Source organism: Bactrocera neohumeralis, chromosome 3 (assembly GCF_024586455.1).
Source record: "Bactrocera neohumeralis isolate Rockhampton chromosome 3, APGP_CSIRO_Bneo_wtdbg2-racon-allhic-juicebox.fasta_v2, whole genome shotgun sequence".
NCBI classification, from domain to species: Eukaryota; Metazoa; Arthropoda; class Insecta; order Diptera; family Tephritidae; genus Bactrocera; species Bactrocera neohumeralis.
Window position 1 is genome coordinate 39,588,557 of NC_065920.1, and position 19,058 is coordinate 39,607,614.

The 19,058-nt window shown below is 37.1% G+C and overlaps 1 protein-coding gene across 2 annotated transcripts; it reads left to right on the plus strand.

Moving 5' to 3' along the window:
* Positions 1-901: 901 nt before the first annotated feature.
* LOC126752536 (breast cancer anti-estrogen resistance protein 3 homolog) lies at positions 902-16,339 on the plus strand. 2 transcript variants are annotated; one of them, XM_050463419.1, is made up of 10 exons: positions 902-1,123; positions 1,199-1,321; positions 5,870-6,025; positions 6,115-6,298; positions 9,723-10,215; positions 10,945-11,047; positions 11,125-12,239; positions 12,589-13,026; positions 13,087-13,499; positions 13,562-16,339. In XM_050463419.1, exons 1-10 carry the CDS (start codon positions 1,066-1,068, stop codon positions 13,695-13,697), a joined length of 3,219 nt encoding a protein of 1,072 aa, XP_050319376.1. In that variant the 5' UTR covers positions 902-1,065; the 3' UTR covers positions 13,698-16,339. The 2 variants fall into 2 exon arrangements, with proteins under 2 accessions (XP_050319376.1, XP_050319377.1); XM_050463420.1 differs by lacking the exons at positions 902-1,123; positions 1,199-1,321; positions 5,870-6,025; positions 6,115-6,298 and adding an exon at positions 8,688-9,263.
* Positions 16,340-19,058: the final 2,719 nt, after the last annotated feature.

Genomic DNA, 19,058 nt, shown 5'->3' on the forward strand with positions numbered 1-19,058 from the left:
GATGGCACGTAATTTCTCCCTCTTCCTGGTTTTGTCATCTTCCACTTTCTCCATAAGTGTCAGACATACGTTTTAAAAATATATAACTCGTATTTAAATACTTTGCAGATTTTTTAATAGACCATTTAGGACTTTTACAATACTTCGTTAAAATTGTTGCTTTAAAAGGTTTCTTATACTGAGCACTATTTTTTTTTAATTCACGGCCCGACATGAGATATTAAGAAGATCAAAAAATACGGACCAATTTTACACTGATCATAATTAAACATGTGTTCTTTGGAAAAGAATAAAAAACAAATCAGGGAATTGATCACGCAAAATATGTTATGTTCTGACTGCACACTGTGTATTTAGTATGTGAGTGTCAGTGAGTGTCAGTGAGTGTTCTATTTACATGTCCAAAACTGTAACGTAGTACATATATGTATGTATATAAAAGCGCCAAGTTCACGCTGGCTAATTGAGGGAATTCTGCTGCGATCAGCGAAACTCGATATTAAAAATAACATACTAGATATAAGTTGATAAAACCTTCTAATATAACATGTGAAGTAAATATATAAATACAGCTATATAGATACTCATATATGGGTAAATAAAATAATTTTTAGAAAACACGCAAAGAGAATAGAAATGAAAATACCCGATTGCATGTGCCGTTGTGCGGCGATGAAATGGAATGGAGTGCCTCAAATAACAGCAGCCACTACAATCGCGTCCACCACTATTGCCACCACCACTATGCCATTGCTTCAAAACCATATGAGAAATGACAAAAACAACACCAACAAAATGGTAAAAAAAATTATGAAAACACGCAAAAGTCGTCCAACAGTTGCACAATAAATTCTTTTCAGAAATACTTTAATAGTTGATCGTGGTACGGCACTGAGTGTAGATCAGCGAGCGTGAAATGCTGAAAGTGCATAAGTATAGTCTGTACGGTTATAAAAGTGTAAGACGGTATCAAAGAACAAATTCTGAAATTCTATGTTCCAATAGAACAGCTGAGTGCTGCTAACAGCTGTCGAAAAGTGAAAAGTGTGCAACAGCAACAACAATATGGGAAATGTACAAACAGGACAATGCGATGCCCAGGGCATGGTTCAGCGCCGTGGAAGTGAGTACGAGGTTTTACGAGTACATACTTTGTGGCTTACAACAAGCTTAATTACTTACAAATTTATTAATAAAGGTATGTCGTGGAACTTCCGTTATCCGTTGATGAAGCGCCGCGATCAAACAGCAACGATCGTTTATAATATGAAAATGAGTATCGCGGATTGGCTGGATTTGCTCGGTTTGCAGCAGTATGAAAGTGAGTAATAAATTGAAATTTCAATCATTTAAATGAAATACATAGATTATTATGAAAAATGTATTGTCACTTCGATCAAGAAACAAGAAAAAACGTGAACTTTTCCTGCACCGAAGCTATAATACCCTTCACAGTTCTTCCTAGCAAATATATGTAACATAAATAACCGGTATCGGTTTACGAGGTGTGTTCAAATAGTATCGCGAATTTTGTGTTTTTTCAAAAATTATTTATTTATTCATGAATATCTATTTTGTCCCCTTCAAAGTAATCCCCATGAGATATTATACACTTGTGCCAACGGTTTTTCCAATCTTCGAAGCACTTCAAAAAATCATTTTTTTTTATCTTCTTCAGCTCCTCCTTCGATGCCGTCTTTATCTCGTCAAGAGAAGCGTAACGTCGTCCTTTCATGGGCCTCTTCAGTTTAGGGAACAAGAAAAAGTCACAGGGGCCAGATCTGGGGAATACGGTGGCTGCGGCATCATTAGTGTGTGTTTTTTTTTTGGCCAAAAAGTCGCGCACAAGCAACGATGTGTGAGCAGGGGCGTTATCGTGGTGCAGAAGCCAATTTTTGTTCTTCCACAAATCCGGGCGTTTCTGGCGGATTGCTTCGCGCAAATTGCGCATAACTTGCAGGTAGTATTCCTTATTGACCGTTCTTCCCGGTGGCAAGAACTCATGATGCACCACGCCCCTGCAATCGAAGAAAACTGTCAGCAAACTGTCGCGATACTTTTTGCACACACCTCGTACATTCAACGTAAAATGATTTGCTAGTTCTTCCTAACCACGTTGTTTGATGTAAACAACCTTCGAATCAAACTAAGGTTACTCAATAAGGGTCACTGTGGAATGGAAGCTTTATGCTGTAATGGTTCATAGTCAACATGTTTGAAATGTGTTTATAATGAGAACTGAGAGTAGCATTGGTCTGATATTGTCAATTGTAGACACAAGATCATAAGCATATTAAACACAGGCGCTCTCTCAATTTCCTTAATCTATCGCACACTCACTTATATAATACAAAGTCAACTGGAAGTTGCAATAGAAGCCCGATTTTATCATTTATTGGCTAAAAGGCACACAATCATCAGGAAAATATTCCCTCTAAATTTCAGTGATATAGCTGAACTATAGGAACAAATTTTCGGTGTCTGACGAGTTGGAAAGTTATGTCAAGATTTTACCCCAATAACTTTATTGTTGATTGATTTGTATACTGGAGAGTGAAAGATTCTTATGGAATTCAAAATTGTATATATGGGAGGTAGACGTGGTTGTTTTTCGATTTCGCCTTTTTGATAATTTTGGTGAATTTTTAATTTATACTACGCGTGTTTTTCGAATCGGTAAATTTCCTGTAAATTGGTAGTACTGTACATCTATGCTAAATTTTACGTCAAAATATTCATTAGTATTTGAGAAACGCGTCGTTTTGTGAGGCTCCAAAGTGAATTCTTCGATTTTTACTACTTGTATGTCTGAATTTATTGAACAAAGAACTGCATCATCTCATACTGCATTGGTTATTCGTGGTCATTTCGCCACATTTTCAACTAATATCGTGCCGCAACCACCGCATTCGGCTGATTTATCTTCGTCTAACTCCTGGCTATTCTTCTTCTTCTTCTTCTTAATTGGCGTAGACACCGCTTACGCGATTATAGCCGAGTTAACAACAGCGCGCCAGTCGTTTCTTCTTTTCGCTGCGGGGCGCCAATTGGATATTCCAAGCGAAGCCAGGTTCTTCTCCACTTGGTCCTTCCAACGGAGTGGAGGTCTTCCTCTTCATCTGCTTCCCCGGCGGGTACTGCGTCGAATACTTTCAGAGCTGGAGTGTTTTCATCCATTCGGACGACATGATCTAGCCAACGTAGCCGCTGACTCTTAATTCGCTGAACTATACATATGGCAATGTCGTCGTATATCTCGTACAGCTTATCGTTCCATTCATGCATGCCCAATGCGCAAAGGACCATAAATCTTTCGCAGAATTTTTCTCTCGAAAACTCGTAACGTCGACTCATCGGTTGCTGTCATTGCCCAAGCCTCTGCACCATATAGCAGGAGGAATTATGAGCGACTTATAGAGTTTAGCTTTCGAGAGAGGACTTTACTTTTCAATTGCCTACTCAGTCCGAAGTAGCACCTGTTGGCAAGAGCAATCCTGCGTTGGATTTCAAGGCTGACATTATTAGTGGTGTTAATGCTGGTTCCTAAATAGACGAAATTATCTACAACTTCAAAGTTATGACTGTTAACAGTGACGTGAGAGCCAAGTCGCGAGTGCGACGACTGTTTGTTTGATGACAGGAGATATTTCGTTTTGCCCTCGTTCACTGCCAGACCCATTTTCTGTGCTTCCTTGTCCAGACTGGAGAAAGCAGAACTAACGGCGCGGGTGTTGAGGCCGATGATATCAATATCGTCGGCATACGCCAACAGCTGTACACTCTTATAGAAGATGGTACCTTCTCTGTTTAGTTCTGCAGCTCGAACTATTTTCTCCAGGAGCAGGTTGAAGAAGTCGCACGACTAACTCCTGGCTATTCAGCAAATTCACATGAGTATAGTATAATATAAGATGTTGGAAAAAATGTTATGCACCAAATTTGGTTGCAAATGATGAAGTAGTTCTTGAGATATTCTCATATACACCTATTGTCAAATTTTTACCTCAGCAACTATTAACCTTTTGCGTGTAAAATTTTTTATAATTCAATGTATCTGACCTATTTACTTATTGAGTTCTTACGATTTTAGTAGTTTTAATATATAGGCAGTGGGCGTGGTTATCATCTAATTTAACTCATTTTCATACGCACGAAAAAGCACTAGAAGAACTTCCTTTCGGCAAGTTTGGTAAAAATGTTTTAGTGGTTTGTGAGATATTCCCATTAAACCTATTAAAGAGCGCGATCAAACCCATTTTTTAATACCTTATAAGTATGTTGTATAACTGTTTCCTTCCAAATACGGCCATTTGCAATACCAACCGCCTTGGATGCCAAGAGACCCATGTACCAGTTTTCACTCAAGTTATCAGCTGTAGGGCAGGTAGATGCAGAATGACTCGAAATTAAACTCGTCTCCCGATCATTTATTTATATATATATACATAACCCTATATCTAAGTGATTAGTTTTAGGTGATAAAAGCAATAGTCATGTGAACAAAGCTTTAATACATGTTGGTAAAGTATAAAAATGATTCAAAATAATTCAACGTTCGTTATTCGACGAAAGAGTGAAAGGATTACAATCACTTTACCTACTAACTTATATTACAGGTTATCATTTACCGATATCCATTATGTACATATACGGCATAAAGTCAATTGGAAGTTTGAAAATCATTATATTAAGTATATGGGGCCTATAAAAAGTACTGACCCGATTTTATGCACTTTTGATTCGATGTTAGATCATTCCCGAAAAAACACTCTCTCCGAATTACACACATCTGACATTGACCGATGTTTTCGATAAAAAGTAAACCATAGACCCTGGTGTTCAAAACTTAGGTATTTGTGGCCTTCAGTGGCGTAGCTAGGGGGGCGGGGGGGTCGAAGGGGGCCGCCGCTAGGGCGAAAATGGGTTTTTTGTGCGCCTTTTAATAAGATGTCTTGTAAATTTACTATCAATTTCCTCAAAAACCGTATTGGGAGAATTTTGGAACTTCATAATTTGCGTGGCTTCTAGTTCCTAAATTTTATATACTTAATATCGAAGATATTTTGTAAAAATTCACTTTTGTTCGAACCACCTCATGAAACTTGTAGGTAGGTAGATAAATGGGGGTGGCAGAACATCCTTGGCCCCGGGCGCCCGAAGTTGTAGCTACGCCACTGGTGGCCTTAAATAGTTATGGTTCGATTTTGATAGTTTTTAGACTTGAGATAGCAAGACACTATTCCTGCAAAGCTTTATCTCAATATGTTCTTTGGTGCTTGATTTGTTTACGTTAAAGTGAAAGATCATATGAAATTTGAAATTGTGTTATGATATAAGTAGGCGTGGTTGTGGTTAGAATAATGTTAATTACCGAATTTAGTTTAAATTGGTTCCGCGGGCTCTGATATAAGGCTTTTCCTCTATAAGTGGACAGTACCACTGGCATTGTCCAATTATTATACCGGCTCCTATAAAGCCCTTTGGTATCATATCGGGTTCAAAGTTTAATGTCAAAGACGCATTTATTTATTGTGACATCGCACTTTTAGTAGTTTTCAACATAACCGTTAGGTGGGTGGTGAGCGGGGTTATAATCAGATATCCTCCATTTTTAAGCTGTCAGGGGCCGAGTAATTTTTGTCGATTTAGTTTAAGTGGGGTGGAAGATGCCCATTAAACAGTGGCGAATCCACGCTAACTTTTTCGAAACTGTTCAAATCACAGCTCAAATATATGTAGTTATTTATGCTTTAAGATAAACGGTTTTATAATAAATTAAATTTACATAAAGAAAGATTATAAATATCTTAGTTTCTTTTTCTACAGCTTCGCCTAAAACTATTATAATCTTGAAACAAATTTATTATAGCTAACTTTCAAATGTATAATACTGTCGAAGACATTCTCGATTTAACTGATTGCGGTTTAAGGCACAGGGGCATACGTCAGAGCAGTCATCGAGCAAAAATGCTATCAAGCTTGATGGGTGTACAGGCTAAGTGTCGACAGTCGCTGAATATTGAGGGTAAGCTTTGTATTCGCATATTAAATTATTTAGTTTCGAATATTTTTTCAAAATTTATATAAAACAGATACTTCTTTTTTTATTTGTAGCTTCCACCTTACCTCGCACGCTGTCCAAGCGAAAGAACTCTTGTCCACCGATGTATTTATCAAGCGATTCCAGTGAAATAGAGCGGTCGCTGCAGCGTAATTGCAGTAATCGTAATTCATTTTCAAATTTTAGAACTAACAGTAAGGACTCTAAGCGTCTGACTTTTAATGCTTCGGATATGATGTAAGTACACCACACTGTTATAATTAATGATACGCATTTGAAACACATTTAGCATTTAGAACAAGCGCTGTCTTTATATAAAAACAAGAAAAAACGTTAACTTTGGTTGTACCCTTCACAAATAAGAAGTTGCCATATAACTGAATTTTGAACGGCCAGTTTGTTTGGTAGCTACATGTTGTAGTGGTCCGATATCGGTGGTTTTAACAAATGAGCAGCTTCAAGGAGAGAAAAGCGAAATCATTACCCAAACTAAGTTCGACTAAGAGCGTCACGGTTATCATTTATATACATTATATATTTTATAAGATCTCCTTCTTGGTGTTATAAACTCCGTGGTAAAGCACATATTCGTTAGCACTCTGGGAAGGTTGGGCAATAACAATTTAAGAAACAGGGCTCATATTTAGCACAGGGAATCACAATAAAAAAGGCAGAGTGCAATTTTGTATGTCTTGAAAAGTCCGCCTTCTAAAAGTTTTAACTTACCATTCTAATTTGTCGGTTATCAAACTTTGTTCTAATGATATCTTTGCTCTTATTAAGACTAGCCTCTCCCGAGTTTTGGGGTTTTTAGCCGGCCATTGCCCTATTGGCGTCCATAGTATAAGGTTGGGAATCTTACCAGACGCCATTTGCAGAAGCTGTATGGAAGAAGATGAGGTGGAAAGAACTCAACAATTCCTTGTTGACTGTTCCGCGTTTGCGAGGTCAAGACTTAAGCACTTGGGAGCGCATACCTTGAGACATCCCACCGAGCTAGCGAAGGTGAAAATTAGACGCCTGTGCAAATTTGTCTTGGCTATTGTTAACGCGTGCCACTAGTATACTTATTTGGTATAGTATACGTATGAGACCGAAAATAAAAGGCACTGATTTTCACACTCGTTATAAAATTTATTATATTTAATTACAAAATTTATGTATATATATATACTCTATGTGTATATATTTTTATTGTGGTGTTCTGCGGAACCCACTGCTGCACACGGTAGGCGAACTTGGTGATTCACTGCACTCCCGTCACTTGGCGGTTTTAATAAAAAAAAAATTGCGGTTAAAAAATGAAAACTAAATATCACGGACGACTGCTTTGCTTCACGGATGCAAACGGTAAGAGACCGATCCCGGTCGGATCAATCCCTTTTGAAGGTTTGGGTGGTGAATAGATGCTGATTACGAGTCGTCTCTTTGACTCGTGTGGTTGTTGTGTTGTAGTGTTGTAGTAATGATCGGTGTTAAGTACTGTGTTTGATGCGTGTGTGTGTATTGGTGTATGCTGTGAACTGTTGTGTGATGAGGTGTTGTGACGTGACGTGATGTGATGTGATGTGATGTGACGGGAGGTGATGCGATGTGAGATGTTGCAGTTCATAGCTCATGTGAACAGCTACTAAACGTTCTGCTTTTTTATAAGTTCGAACACAGATGTTCTTCTTTTCTATGGCTTCTGACAAAATATGACAAAATATCGAACTTCATTGTCTAAAAATTACAACCTTTTTTTGTGTTCAACCACCATAGAAATTTGTATGCTTCAAATTCTTAACAGGAATACAAAAATAGTAATCTAAGGGTATTATAATGTTATTTGGCGCAATCTAAGTACAGGTCGCGTTTCTGACGTTTCACTCTTATCAAAAATAAATCTCTTACAAATTACTACAGTGGAAATATGTTCAGATCCAATCAAGGCTAAATTTATGTATTGTAGAAGTATAGAAAGAGACTTTTCTAACTTCAGCCAGCCATCATCAAGCAATGTCAAGCTTGCTATTCTATTTTCGACATGATTCTTTCGTTCCTATTCATCGATCAAAACTCAAATCAAGTGTTTATTGGGAAATGATATACATATATCAGTTTTGAAAATTGTGTTCCTATTATAGGAGAAACTTTCTTTCTTATATAATTAGTATTTTAAAAATTGTTGAATTTTTTTTAAGTAGCTTTTTAATGTTAGTTAATGCTGATCATTTTCTTCCTATCCTAAATGTGGGTATATCATGATATTGGGATGTTCATCTACAGGTTGGTCTGAAATTTACGATTCTTACGATTCTTAGTTATTGTTAAAAGTTAAATAAATATCCAAAAAGTTACGTTGTATAATTTAAATTGTCAGTAATAATTGAAGTCAACTTAAGATAGTTTAACATATTGTCACAGATTTATTTTTATTGGATAATAAAAATTATATTTGCAAATTTATAATTTTATTACAAGTCTGCATCTGAACAGTAGTCAATACCGTTCAGGAGAATTGTAGCGCCATGATATGCGCATGCGTCATCCCGAAAAACAATTGAGAAATGTCCTTTGTGCTCACGGCTCGCTGTCAGTCAAAAATGTTTGGGAACTTGAGGGTTGAATGAATAATAATAAGACTTTCGAAGGCGGCCTTTTGACAGCTAAGGAAAGCAAAACTGTCCTTAGTTGTTTTTCTTGATTTACAATAGGTTAGGGGTGTTGTGGAAGTTGCAAAAGTTGAACGGTTGGAGCATTAGAACACTGACACTGGAGTTGTAATGTTGCAAATGCGAACGCGAGAGCAGCTGTGGAGCAAAAGGATATCAGAAAATGAAGAGAATTCAAGTATTGAATATGCGTGTGTGTGAGAGTGTGTTTTATCACAAATTCAGAGAAGCAAGCGCGTAGTTTGCGGCATAAAATCAAGCAGCAGCAGGGTAGGCGGACACAAAAAATACCTTTTGGGCAGGGCCAGCAAGTAAGGCGAGTTTTCATTCAGCTACAGAACGAGTCAGACGGCGAGCGTATACTTTTGTGAAAGAAAAACCGATTTTTTATAATTAAAATATTTGGAAAGTAAAAATTAAACTAAAAAGTAGTGAAAACGGCAACGAACTTCTTTTAGACACTTGTGTGTAATTTCTTATAGAGCGTTTAAGAACTTTTTTGGGAGAAATGGATTTAAAAATTGGTAGACCGTGATTTTTGTTTATGAGTAAGTATATGTTCAGAATAGAGTTGAATTAATACCATGAAGTGCAGCATTTTATTTTCCTTAATTATTATTATCGTATCGAATAGAAAAGTTTTTACTACATACTATCAAGCAAACAGTTGTAACCTTGATCTAGGCAAATCCCTGACCAATTATTTGCACTTTGAAAAAAGGTACTTCACTTTCAATGCTAGCCACTTGAAATACAGGCAAAGTGGTTAGCCAACAGGAAGTTGTGGCAAGTGGAACAGTAAAACAGAAAGCAAGAAGCAAATAGAGCAAAAACAAAACGAATAAAAACACAAAGTTAACGAGTGAGAAAATATCCCAACTGTTTGTTTTTGTTTTGCATTTTTCAGCTTCCTCTTACCACCACCCACTTTTTACTATCAACACCCCCTATTCGCGCGCGTGTTTACTAGCAACAACTGTTGTTCAAATTTACAATTTTCATTGCAGTTACGAGGAACTAGATCCTCCAGAAACTAATACGACAACAACAAACGCAGCAACAAAACCGCAAAACTTAACCCACCCGGTTACTGCCGATAGCTGTGCATCCGACAACTACAACACAATCCACACGATGGACAATGTTGGTGGAAGTGGTAACTTGAGCAGCAGTATTGGTGGCTCTACAGCATCTATTGTGGGTCAGTTGCATCTACAGCAACACCATCAACTGCCACCCAACAGCATGGCGGTGAGCACACCGTCTAGCGAACAACAAGAAGCAATTGCTTTGAAGAAGGCTTTAGAATGGGAACTCAGTTTGGATGCAAAGGATTTACGTTCGCATGCCTGGTATCATGGACCATTGTCACGGCAACGTGCCGAAGAGATTGTACAGAGGGAAGGAGAATTTTTGATAAGGGATTGCGCCTCCCAACCGGACAATTATGTTCTCACCTGTCACACCAAAACGCAGGTGCTACATTTCGTTATAAACAAGGTAAGCGAGAGAGATTAGTAAAAGCTAATTGTGTGTTCAGAATTGTAGCAGACAACGAACAAAATTATAGAATTCCTTCTATCGCCGTAGCGTCGAAGAGATGTGACGACTTTGAAGGGGCTAGTAGTAGTCATTATGATACCCATTTGAAAATATATTTGAAACACGATCACTTTATAGATATAAATAATTTAAGTTTATATTCTAATCACTTTCCATAGATCGGTAATTTAATCGAAATCCAATAATAAGCAGTCTTTCCAAAATCTATCATGGCTAAGTCAACTGAAATTTCACAGCCTAAATATTTCTATTCTTGTATCCGAGATGTTAAAAAATAAAAAGTATTTCAGCTCAATAATCTTCCATACTAAAGAAATCTTTGGATCTGAAAACCCCAGGAAATATTTAAAGTTTTACTGGGCCCACTCTTGGTGCCAGAAATGATAGAAAAATGTTTAAGTTTTGATTGTCCTTATCGATTAAGCGTGTTCATTTTACATCAGAGCTAAGTTTTGAGAAACTATGAACCGATGCTACAACTACTTCGTTGGCGGCCTAAAATTTATAGGAAAAACCCTGCCACTTTGACCACTATAATTAAGAGCAATGTCGCTATTATATAGGTGAACTTGGCTAAACCTTCCAATGAAGCTGTTCTTAATAATTGTATAAATATTGAAAGCAGATTATTAGAATTTTTATTTCATTAATTATTACTCATTACAGATTCTTTTACAACCTGAGACGGTTTACGAGCGCGTACAGTATCAATTTGAGGAGGATGCCTTTGATGCAGTGCCCGACCTTATCACCTTTTATGTTGGTTCTGGTAATTATTCGCCTTTGGCTTAAAAAATTCTTTATTGAATATAATAGGAAGTCTAAATACGATTTCATTTCTTCCAGGCAAACCTATTTCGGTAGCTTCCGGTGCTCGCATACAGTATCCCTGCAATCGGACATATCCTTTATCGTTCTATGGACATAAAATTGTTGGTAATCATTTGCACACGCAAATGTTGGCTGGCATACGAGGTGCTAGCCCACTTAATTCTCCACTAAGCCACAATGGGAATTTTCGCTTTGGGTCCGGTATTATAACACCGCATACTCAACAGCAACAACCAGTACACAGCCCCATGTCATCACCGCCGCGTGTCAAACGCGAAATACCTCCACGTCTGCCATCAAAGAAACAGCGCTCTCAATCCCTCACGCCAGCACATGCCACGCCTACTAGTGTACGTCAATCGCATAATAGTGAATCGTGCTCAAGTGCTGATGGTATTATACAAGCCGCGCCTACTCAACCTAATGAGATCGTCAATAATCCGAATGGCTTCCGTGATCATGGTCGTCGTTTAAGCAATTTCGAAAAGGAGGTGCTAGTTAGCGAGACGTCGTTAGTTGGTGGGGATAATATAAATTTACAAAGCCATCTGGAGCACTTGGCGCAAGCGGGCAAACTACATGGTAATGGATTTCAAACGATCGCGCGATGTTCCGCTGCCACTGAGGCAGTCGATCATTTTAAATTCACCACACATTCATTGCCACGTCCCAATACTAATAACTTTCGCGGCAATAGCATTATGCGTATCTCAAGTTTGGCACGAGATTTTGGTTCAGATGCCGTTGGCTTGAGCACAAGCTTAGAGGGCAGACAAATACCCGAGCTACCCGAGAAACCACCTAGTCCACCACCGAAGCCAGTACGCGCAAATAGTCAGGCACGTAAAGAGAAGGAACAGCAACAGCAATTGGCAGCGCATCGCGCCGGTATTGTAGGGGTTGGTTATCACGCCAGTGGTTCTGATTCGGGCAATGGTTCTGGCGATTCGGTACAGAGCTCGATACCTGGTGACTCCAACGAGTTTACCCAACATCGTGGTGTAATAATAAAGAATCCACGCTTTTTGAGTAATTCAGCCTCGTCGGCAGCTCTTAAGAGTCTTGCTGATTTCGATGTGATTGCAGCAGAAGAGCAGCTTTTCACTATGGAGATACCCGATTTCAAGCCGGTAAGTGGGTTCCTAGCCGCAGTAAAATTTTTAATTAGGCGCAGATTTGAATAAATTAGAATAGTATCGTGGATTGTAAATATTAGTCATTAAAAAGATGATGCTTTGGCACTAAGATAAGTTATCATACATTGTTGCAAGTTCTGATGTTTTCAAATTGTTTAGAAAAAGTTCTGGTTTGTTCCGAAATGCTCAAGGTTTTGGTAAATTTAGTATATATGTTATGGGCTCGAGTCCACGATCCACCAATTCCACTACTCGTTCTTCTGAAGCACACAGCTTCAAAAATTTCCACCTTTTACCAACTTAAAATCAGTCTCTGAAATAATACCTGCTCTTTAAATTGTAGGTTTCTAAGTTCGACTTTGAAAACTTCATAACACTGCTCTTACCGTCAGTGGATAATAAGCCATTGGATGGGGACGCACTTACCACTTTTAAGATGATGCTGCTGGAAACTGGTCCCAAAGTCATTGCTGAGCATATAACGCGTATCGATATTGGTCTACTAATTGAAGAGCTGCCTGAAGATGAAGATCGCAATGTATTAGACTGCTGCGGCTTGGAGATGCTGACACTACCATTTGGCAAATTATTCCGCGCTGATTTAATCGAACGCACACAGTGCATAAAATTAATGGTCGCAGTGACAATACTTACTTGTCAAACAGACTTGGATCGCGCGGAATTACTAAGCAAATGGATACAGATTGCAGTGGAAACGAAAACAGCTTTGGGCAATCTCTTCGGCTTCTGTGCCATTATGTTGGGCTTATGCATGCCACAGGTAAGTTAATAGTACACAACAATTTCAATTAATTTCAAAACTCTAAATACTATTTCACAGATTCAAAAACTAGAAAAAGCTTGGCACATACTCCGCCAGAAGTACACAGACAGCGCTTTCACCTTCGAAGCCAAGCTACGACCCACGTTAATCAGCATGAATGAGTGTTCCAACCCACAAGCGCCAAACACTACAGTACCACATGTCTTACTCTATGCGCTATTGAAAGATCGACCGATCATCGATATTATCAGTGTAAATAATGTCAACCTGGACGATCGCAGTTCACTGTATGGCACTTGTATAACAGCATGGGAGGCTAAAGCCGACGATTTCGGCATGACAATTAATTTTCTACACTTAGACTCGGCGCGTCATTTCCTGAACAATTTATCGCTGTATAGAAAAAATGCGAAAATTTTACTTGAAGAGTCCAGTAAGCGATTGGACGAATTGCTCAGCGACGCATTTAGGTATGTACTCATTAGTTGTTGCAAGTGCATTGTGAGTTATGTATTTATTTACGACTTTTCAGAACCGAGTTCCACGTGAAATTTTTATGGGGTAGTAATGGCGTCACCGCTACTCCAGAGGATCGTCATTCAAAACTCGAAAAAGTGCTAGCACTAATGGCCGATAAATTCTGCAGTGTGGACTCTGCTGCTGGTTAAGTAAGAGGATATTGTGTAGATATATATACAAAAATCGCAACATGCATTTATACTTTTATACTACCAGAGGCATACTTAGATTAAGCTCGCGCCAAATTGTTCGCTTTATTTTGCTGGTTCGCTGTAGTAACTAGAGTAGCGAATGGCTAGTGAATAACAATTCTAAACAGTATTGTTCATATTAAATGTGGAGGAGCTATCGAATAAGGTAGAGCAGAATATATCTAACAGCAAAAAATTGATATTTGGTGGCAAACATTAATCCTTAAAACGATCTCAGGACAAATAATAAAAAATACAGACCTATCTGGTGTACCCGTACTATCCCAAGAATTGCACTAGTAACAGCCTGGAAATCTATTTAAAAAGTTTAATACCTTTTGGATGCAAACGCTATATTTATCGAAAAATGATGTATGTAATTGAAAACCGGTATCTGAGGCTTCCAATGCGTCTGACTATGTTTGACAAGCAGAGTGCAAATTCAGCTTTTTTACGAATCATTACAATTTCTGGCGATTAAAATTTGCCTAATAATTTTTTTAGCAGATTGAAATTGCTTCAAAGAAAGGTAGAAATGCGCGTATTATGAAAATGAAGTCTGAGCCTTTGTAATAGAAATCAACTTTTATACATTTAAAGAGTTCCAAAAGCGAGATTAACAGTGGCTAAGAATAATATATTCAAGTGTACTTTATAGTTCTGGCGTTATGTTACAATAGAGAGAGATGAGGGAACATCATAAATTAGTTATTACGAGTACATCGAAGTTTATGTAGATCTTCTAGAAACATAGTGATCTTTTAAAATGGTTTGCCGAAGTTATATGATTTCAATATTTCTGATGCACAGGCACACAGTGTTTTGTAACTACTCGCATGGTGAACATATTGTAATATCTGCCAGAGTGAAGCTGAGGATATCACTATTCTGTTACACATTCCCTTAAATAGTTTTACTTTATGACATAATGAAAAAATGTTCCAAAACATTTGCCAAATTACCGGTATAAAGGACCCTGAAAGAATATGCATTCCACATTTACTCTGATCTCGAATTGAATACACCAAATTAGTAAGTAAAGAATATCAAATACAACATATTATGTAATTAATTATACATTTATAGAGCAGTATTGTAGTACTTAATAGCTATTTACTTTTCATTTTGATACCAAGTATTATATGTAAAGTTAGGAAACAATGTTTGGCTTGTCGGTAATATTTATTGGAGAAAATTAAACGGTAGTTTAGAGGCGTTAAGCGTGTTAACAATTAGCAATTTGTCTTAAAAATTTTAGTTTGTTTACTTATGCGTTTTGGGTATAATATCTTATCAAAGTTGCGACCTAAAAAGTTCTGTTTAAACTTCTGTGACTTAGTGCTTACGTCATAAGGTAGAGGAATTACTAGATGAAATTCTCAAGACATTTTGCCCTAGAATATTATGTAATTTAATAAGATCCAAGCAAAGACATAGGAAATGTACACCATTTAATCTCATTGCTAATACCTGGTATTTCGTTAATACCGCGGCTCGTAAGGATCGATTTTGTAGAGAAATTGATGACGATACGGGAACTCAGTCAATACTTACAATGCTATTTTTAAAGCTTGGAATAAAAAACTGATATTACTGACAAAAATATGTGTATATACCATACATATGGTATATAGATGTGTTTTGGGTTTCGGTAATATCAACTCCAAACACAATCCTCATATCCTTACTCTATTCACCATGCAACGTAAAAACTAATATTTTTTACTCTTTCATTGGCATTAAGTTAAGTCATAAATTCCATAAAAACACTGAAAAATTCTTTTGGTATGCTGCAAAGAATATTGCTCTTTCCTTCTGCTGTCCAAACTGCAATCAAAATTCGATTTGGAAAAGTTCAATATGTCCATTAAAAACTGCGGAGAAATGGTTTCGACGATTCAAAGCGGGTGAAAACAACACCATTGATAAACCAGCCGGTGCAAGACCTGTGACGACGAATACCGATCAAATCATGGAAAACATCGAGTTAGATCGGCATGTGGCATCTCGTGACATCGCCCGACATTCGACATTTGAAACCATCTGCAAAAAGCTGGATACACAAAAAAGCTTGATGTTTGGGTCCCGCATGATTTGACGCAAAAAAACCTTCTGGACCAAATCAACGCCAACGATATGCTGCTGAAACGAACGAACTCGACCCATTTTTGAAGCGGTTGGTGACTGGCGACGAAAAATGGATCACACACGACAATATAAAGCGAAAACGGTCATACACTATGAGCTGCTCCCATATGGACAGACGCTTAATTCTACCATATACTGCGAACAACTGGACCGCTTGAAGCAGTCGATCGACCAGAAGCGTCCAGAATTGGCCAACAGGAAGGGTTAGTGTTCCACCAGGACAACGCCAGACCACACACTTCGTTGATGACTCGTCAGAAGCTACGGGAGCTCGGATGGGAGGTTTTATCGCATCAACCATATAGCCCGGAAATAACGCCAAGTGATTACCACCTGTTCCTGTCCATGGTGTAAAGTTGAACTCAAAAGAGGCTTGTGAAAGTGGCTGTCCGAGTTCTACGCAAATAAGGAAAGGGACTTCTACGAGGGGGGTATTATGAAGTTACCGCCTTGTTGAAAACAGATTATCGAACGAAATGGCGCATATTTGAACTAAATCCGATCACTGTAACACTTTTCATAAAGCATTGAATATGGAGCAAAAAAACGGAAGGGTTATATTTGACAACCTTATATTAATTCTCCCTTCAAAGCTCAAAATTTTCAGTAAAAATTGAAGACGCTTATTTAGGCTGAGCATCATACTTTTTCCATATTTTTTCCCATCCTTCTTCTTTAAAGTAACGCCATAATTTGTTAAAACAAAAAAACCTTATGTCAGTTGAAGTTATATAATTTTTCAATTTAATACATTATGTTGCCTTATTTTATTCTATTATGTAACTACCTCAAAAATAGTGTTCAACATTCTTCTGAGTTTTGAAATAAGCATATGACAGCATAAAATATTACATGATAAGCCTTTAGATATGTAAATATATTTGCATATAAAATTATATACATATAAATATATATTAATATTAATATTAATATTAGACATATAGAGTAAATATTCCTAACGCGAAGAAACGATTGCATTTAGGCCAAACAACGCAAACCCATTTACAATACACCAACGCCAAGTGTGCAGTTGTACAGTACTTATAATGTAAATTTTATAAGATAAATTATATAGCAAAAATATCAATGATATTAATGATATTTAAAATAAATCCATACATATACCAAAACACCTAAAATGCATTCAATTCGTTATTCTAAAGTATGTATACCGCAAAAATGTGTACCTTTTAGTTAATAATTCATTTTTATATACCTAATTTGTGATTGAACTATACTTATTTAAATAAAAAAAAAACTCCAACGAATTCTCAAAATTAAATACTTTTAGTAATTAAGAAATATATATATATAATATATCATTAATATTACCATTTTAACATCCATTTTTGGACCAGATCGCTACGAATAAAAACTATCGACTCACTATCAACTTCCACTCAACTCGTTACGTAAAACCTTTAGACTCTAAACTAAAAACCTATAAATACAAGTATATTGATTTGGATTTTGACTTCAAAAACACGAAATATATAGTTATTATAATTATGAGTACTATTGATTAAACGAATACCATGGGAATTACTTATATATAATTAAATAATACTCTTAAAGGAGCATCTAATTATGCATCAAAGGCATATTACTAATATAAATATGATATAAATATACATAAATATGATAAATACTTGAAGCAAAATTAATCTGCTATATATTAAATATAGATTGGACAATATTTTAATCAAATGCATTTAATTTATACAATTTTATATTGCCAGCAAAGATATAAGTAAATATTAAATGAAATCAATTTGAAGTAATAAAGAAATATAAAAATTAATAACAAAGAAAAAATCTTTGTTTTCATTTTCCAAAGCAGCATTTCAGCATATAATCGTGGTTTAGATAAAGAAACACTTATCGCTTTATGGCAAGTACCTGAAGTATTGAAGGTCTTAATATATGAAAGAAGAAATCCATCGACGGCAAGATAAACTGGGGCGAAATTTATGTAACCATGAATGATCAAAGTTATTGAAAAACTAATAGTCTAGAACCCCGGCCGGAATGGGAATAACAGCAGGTTGCCGTTGAAGTCACTCATCTTCTCATCAAGCTTAACCAGGCAGGCTTAAAAGTTCGTTTTCTTTAGTAGGCGTTAAGACTAATGCCTACCTTATTTCTTTTCGCTGTTTGGCGCCAATTGTAGATTCCAAGTGTAGACAGGTTCTTCTCCACCTGGCCTTTCCAACAGAGTGGAAGTTTTCCTCCGATGTTGAAGAGACCTATCCCACGGTTGTTAGCGCAGGCTAAGGCTTATTTGAAGTAACCAAAAAAAAACAAATCTACAAATCTCGAATAGACGTCACCACCAGAAGTCTTAATGAAGGGTACACTAAAATTCTAGATGACGAATGTAGGTTCTCAATTGAAATAAGCAATTAAGGGGTTGTACACGTACATTTAAGTACAGTTGGATAAAATGAAATATATACAGTATTGGATCAAACGCCGAGCTCTTGTAGTCGTTAGAAAATATTCTGAAACGTTTTTGGATAAAACATTTTGCTATATATGAGATGGTAAATAATTTAGCTACAAAAGCCATTTTTTAGGATCCCTACGCCAACATGGAATAGCTTCGGAAATTATAGATGTATATAATTAATATTCAAGACCAGGTGAAATTAATACTAAGAAGCCACAGTCAATTAAAGTTAAATAGTAAATCTGCATCCCCCGGCGGGTACTGTGTCGAATACTTTCAGAGCTGGAGTATTTTCATCCATCCGGACAACATGACCTAGCCAGCGTAGCCGCTGTCTTTTAATTCGCTGAACTATGTCAAGGTCGTCGTATATCTCGTACAGCTCATCGTTCCATCGAATGCGATATTCGCCGTGGCCAATGCGCAAAGGACCATAAATCTTTCGCAGAGTTTTTCTCTCGAAAACTCGTAACGTCGACTCATCGGTTGCTGTCATCGCCCAAGCCTCTGCACCATATAGCAGGACGGGGATTATGAGCGACTTATAGAGTTTAGCTTTTGTTCGCCGAGAGAGGACTTTACTTTTCAATTGCCTACTCAGTTCGAAGTAGCACCTGTTGGCAAGAGCAATCCTGTGTTGGATTTCCAGGCTGACATTGTTGGTGGTGTTAATACTGGTTCCTAAATAGACGAAATTATCTACAACTTCAAAGTTATGACTG

What these genes read in the sequence shown, in the direction of transcription:
- LOC126752536 (XM_050463419.1), top strand. Translation starts at nt 1,066, where the DNA reads ATGGGAAATGTACAAACAGGACAATGCGATGCCCAGGGCATGGTTCAG. An exon ending in CATGGTTCAGCGCCGTGGAA is followed by an intron (nt 1,124 to 1,198) that starts GTGAGTACGAGG and finishes TTATTAATAAAG; the next exon opens with GTATGTCGTGGAACTTCCGT. An exon ending in TTTAATGCTTCGGATATGAT is followed by an intron (nt 6,299 to 9,722) that starts GTAAGTACACCA and finishes TTTTCATTGCAG; the next exon opens with TTACGAGGAACTAGATCCTC.